Genomic DNA, 5254 nt, shown 5'->3' with positions numbered 1-5254 from the left:
GAGCGAGCGAGTGGGTAGGTGATTGAGCAAGTGAAGGAATGAATGAATGAATGGTTTATTGAGTGGGTGATTGAATGAATGACTGAAAGAATGAATGAATGAGTCAGATTGACATTAGTTGAATTTTACCTCCTTGTACTCTTCTCTCCCCTCCCCAGTCCATAGGGTTCTTCATGAGTTCAGTGTTTTTGAGTTCCGTGAGGGCCTTGTCGCCGTGTCTGTGTTCATGCTGAGTAACCTGCTGTTGGGAGGGTTCTTTAATACGAGTTGAATGAAGGAAGGAAGGGAGGAATGAAAGAAGGAACACACAAATTTTTACCTTCTTGTATTTTCTCTCCCCAGTCCATAGGGTTCTTGATGAGTTCAGTGTTCTTCAAGTTCCGTGAGGGCCTAGTCGCCGTGTCCCTGTTCATGTTGAATCATCTGCTGTTGGGAGAGTTCTACAACACGAGTTGAATGAATGAATGAAGGGAGGAAGGAACGAAGGAACGCACAAATTTTTACCTCCTTGTATTATCTCTCCCAGTCCATAGGGTTCTTCATGAGTTCAGTGTTCTTCGAGTTCCGTGAGGGCCTAGTCGCTGTGTCTGTGTTCATGCTGAGTAACCTGCTGCTTGGAGGGTTCTACAACACAGACATCCCCTTCTTTCTGTCTGTCTGTCTGTCTGGCTGAATGGCTGTCAATGAACAAATGAACGAACGAACGAATGAATTTTTACCTCCTTGTGCTCTTCTCTCCCCAGTCCATAGGATTCTTCATGAGTTCAGTGTTCTTCGAGTTCCGTGAGGGCCTAGTCGCTGTGTCTGTGTTCATGTTGAGTAATCTGCTGTTGGGAGGGTTCTTTGATACGAGTTGAATGAAGGAAGGAAGGAAGAGAGGAATGAACAAACGAACGAATTAATTCTTACATGTACCTCCTTGTATTTTCCTCTCCCCAGTCCATAGGCTTCTTTATGAGTTCAGTGTTCTTCGAGTTCCGTGAGGGCCTAGTCGCCGTGTCGGTGTTCATGTTGAGTAATCTGCTGCTCGGAGGGTTCTACAACACAGACATCCCCTTCTGGCTGGACTGGGTGCAGTACTTCGCCTTTCTCAACTACTCCTTCCAGGCTCAGCTCAATGTGCACTTCACTCCCAACCACCTCTACAGGTAGGTTATCTGTTTGTCAGTCAGTCAGTCAGTCAGTCAGTCAGTGTGCACTTCACTCCCGACCATCTCTACAGGTAGGTGATCTGTTTATTTGTTCGTTTGCACAAGAAGAAGAAATTACAATCCTGACCATCTCTACAGGTAACGTTAGTTCACCTTTATCCGCAGGGTAACCTATATCTGTTGCTTTGGAAAACAGGCTATCAAGATCATAATGATATCAAGTTGACAGACAGATTCTTCAAGCGGCAATACTTTAAACATAATTGCAATTTGTAATAATAATGTTTGTCAGTCAGTCAGTCAGTGATCCTCTGAGAAGCATAAATTTCAGATTGACCAGGGATGCTACTAGCTCACATGTGGCTATCGTCTGCAACTGTGACTTGTCTGACAGTAATTTTGCCCTTCAAGAAGCCTCAGAATTCCTCATTTCAACTTAGAATTTAAGGATTTAAACTCCACACAGTGTTAGGATGGCGCCCTGTATATACATTATACAATGCTGTACAAACAAATATATTTGACTTGGTTGCTTTTTGATAACCTATCTCTCTTAATTTAAGATAATCAATTATTAAGAATTAAATCAATAGTGTTTTATTTCTGTTTCCAGGTGCAGCACAGACAAGTCCTTGTACAACACTTGTATCGATGCCATGAACTCAACTTCAACAGAGGCAACGGTCGGTAACATCGGAACTGCAGCCGCCACTACCCTCGGCTCTGTCCTCACTAGCTCAGCTTCAGCCATAAACTCCACCTCACAAATGATCCTTAACACTACGACTCAAGCCACAACTTCTCTAAGTAATACCATGGTCACGAATGCCACGATGGTACCACCTTCGTTGCCCACAGTACACATACCTCCAGAGGAGGTACTGCAACAGTTAGGAGCGACGTTTCCGATGTGGGTGAATATTGTGGTAATGTTGGGCATCATGTTTGTGTTCAGGTACTTAGGTTACCTGGTACTCAGGTATTTTAGGAAGCCAGAATGATTTTTGGTACTTATGAGATCTTTTTTGCAACAGTGCACAGTTTTAAATGTGGTTCTGTTGGGCATCTTGTTTGGGTTTATGTACCTGGACTACCTCTACTCTCCAAGCAGAGGTTGAATCGCGCAGATATAGTAGTAGTCGGAAGAATAACACGGGCACTCTTCCGACTACTACTATATCTGCGCAATTCAACCTCTGCTTGGAGAGTTGGCTACCTCGTGCTGAGGTATTTTAGGAAACCTGAATAGAGCAGGAAAACGTAACTTTGTTGCTTTTGAATAAAAGTTTTAGCGCTGTAACGTTATATGCTAAGCTATCTATCTCTCCCTCCCTCTCTCTTTCTCTCCCTCTCTCTCTCCACAAATCTTAATGTCTCAGACAATTTACATACTTACTTGTCTATTAGCAATGTGTCATATGTATCTTTTTCAAAAAAATTCTAATGCTACCTTCCTGTTGTCATCGATATGTGATCACTAGTGAGACTTTTGTTTGCTTTTAGGTTTATCTTTTTAAATCCATTGCCTAATGACAGGCATCAATGTAAATGAGACAGTGTTAGTATAGGTGAATCTATGCATGGATTTTATCCCTCCACAGTCACTCTATATTTAAGTTGGTTTTACTTTAAAATCAGGTACAAATGTATGTATTGGTGCCATATATATATATGTATAATCAATGTATCAGAACTATTTTGTTGAACAGTTCTTGTATGATTAAACCAAAACAGCAATGTATTAACTTAAAGGCAGATGTACTTACAATATACTCAGGAATTGGGCAAAAATCATGACATTTTATCATTGTTTTAAGATTGACTGTTGATAGCGTTGTCTAGAGGTTCATTGTATATGATCAGGACAAAAAAAATTGTATGTGCAAGCATGTGATGGAAGGTAACACATTTCCTTCATGCAAATTTACTCTTTAGTACATCCTTAGTAAGCATACACTATACAACCATGTAATTGTGTATCTTCATTCATTCATTAATCTTCAAAATAAGTAAATATAGCAAGATGGCGACACACTTACTTGAGAACAGAAGTCTAAAAGGAAAAGTTGCACAATGTACGTGCTTACAGAAACTGTACACTGTCAGACATTATTTTTTTTTTAATTAGTTACGAGAACCAACATATTACATTGGTGTGACCTAAAGTCTAAGAATGCTAATATGTGTTACAATAGTTGTTGGTCTGTTGTTTCAAATTTTATCTGTTAAGAGGCTCTTTTCTATGTTTTGTTGTTATGAAGACCTCTGTTGATTCATTTCATATGCTTTCATGTATTTTTGTTCATGTGTTTTAAAATGTTGTTAATTATTCAGAGTTAACCTTATTGGTTGTTGTTCTGTTGTATTATGTTCTTGATTCTTTAAGAATTGATGGTTGTTCCTCAGAGAAGGAAATAAAAGAGCCAAATGTCTCCAAGGTGATTTCCCATGATGATTTTTGCCGTCGCAATGGCCGAGTGGGTAGAGTGTTCGCCTTGTATTGACAGGTTGTGAGTTCGATCCCCGGCTGAGCCATACCGTAGACTTTAAAAATGGTATACATGCTGCTTGCTCTGCTTAGTACTCAGCATTCGGGAAAGAGTATGGAAGTTGAACACACACCACTACCAGTGGACTAGCCCCCTGCTGTAGTTATTGCACAACTGTGTGTGGCCCAGGGCTACTGAAACAGAGATGGCGCCGCCCTATGCGCCATCAGGCGTGGGATTAGGATTTTGACTTTTTTTATTGTTACAACAGTTCTGTACAAGAAAACTTCAGTTCATCTTCTGCCAGGGTTCTAGCAAGGATTTTTTTAGTGTAATGGTAAGGGCAAAGCAACCAATCTGGGATGGGGATGGTGTAGAAAGGTGCTCTTGGCCCTTCTGCAGTGAGATTTTGAAAAATGTAGAGTAAAAAGTTGGCATTATAAGAGTACCCGTGAAGTTTCTTAACTCTGTTAACATCACATGTAATTTGAAGGATTTTGTGTTCAGTTTGGAGTGGAATATCATCATTTTCCATATTTGATTGACATTTCTCAATATTGAAAATATTAGCATAGTGGTCCTCATTTTAGCATTGTGGTCACAAATTATAGCATTCTGACTCGTTACGCTAAAATGCACTAGGTAGAATCCTGACTAGTACTGCTATGCTAAAAACTTGGATATTGATAAAGCAAAACCCCAAAAGGAACATGTGCAGTTGCCCATAGCATCTGCTTGAAGAGGACCTTTCAACATCTTTTCCTGAATTAATTTGTCATGATTTTCCACTGCAGTACCTAGGGCAAATGCTAGAGGCCGTTGCGACTGTACTAGAATTTTAATCAATATCCTTTAACAATTGTTTGCATAGTCCTGCACTTACAAACAATATTTTGGGACATGTTCTTCTCTCATTTTCGACACAGGCCTTTAAAATGACATAGAGTTTATGGGGCTACTTCGATACATACATTTTATCTTAATTTTTCTGTAGGCTTTTAGTTGGTGTTTACCTTATTAAGGTTGGTGTCGACCTGCTTAAGGCTATTTTTAGCATGATTAAGGGGACAAATCATTGTTACTCTCATCCCTTGGCCATCCACCCATTTTACTCATTTCCATCCAGCAAGCAGAACTTGTTTCAGTCAGGTTTAATCTGTGTTTGTGGCATTTTTTTACATCCCTATGTCTCTCTAAGTTGACTTCAGATAGACAGACAGCAAAGACCACAAAGGATCCACAGAGCTACTCTCCAAGCAGAGGTTAGGATCCGGCTGTTTTTTTAGTCGTTTTTCTATTTTGTAGTGTATCTTTTATTGTCAAAACCTAAAAATGTTAAAAGAAACAATACAACATGGAAAGCCCGATAAAAACGAATAGAAATAAAACGTTAAAAAAGCCGGCGCCTAACCTCTGCTTAGTACCACAGAGCAAGCCCATCATATCTGCTTGATGTTTGCCATCCTACAGCACACATGCACACACACAGATATTGACGCAGACATCTCTCCATCTGGCTAGTGTTCCTTCGTACTTATAATAGAACGTGTTACAATTGTTTATTCCCTGCCTTGATTTCTTTTCTACTTCATAACATTATTTATTCATTCAGGG

General features: G+C 39.9%; 1 protein-coding gene across 1 annotated transcript in view; it reads left to right on the top strand.

Annotated features, from left to right (window-relative positions):
* The window catches only part of LOC118425055 (ABC transporter G family member 9-like), an 8474-nt gene extending 6072 nt beyond the window's left edge, over window positions 1-2402 (top strand). The window contains exons 12-15 of the mRNA XM_035833872.1: window positions 527-655; window positions 744-819; window positions 926-1148; window positions 1765-2402. Coding sequence (XP_035689765.1) covers window positions 527-655; window positions 744-819; window positions 926-1148; window positions 1765-2152 — 816 coding nt within the window. The 3' untranslated portion in view covers window positions 2153-2402. The remainder of the gene's footprint in view (window positions 1-526; window positions 656-743; window positions 820-925; window positions 1149-1764) is intronic.
* Window positions 2403-5254: the final 2852 nt, after the last annotated feature.

This window comes from Branchiostoma floridae, chromosome 10, assembly GCF_000003815.2.
Source record: "Branchiostoma floridae strain S238N-H82 chromosome 10, Bfl_VNyyK, whole genome shotgun sequence".
In the NCBI taxonomy this organism is placed as follows: Eukaryota; Metazoa; Chordata; class Leptocardii; order Amphioxiformes; family Branchiostomatidae; genus Branchiostoma; species Branchiostoma floridae.
Note: the sequence above shows the minus strand (reverse complement) of the source record. Positions and strands in the feature narration are given on the sequence as shown.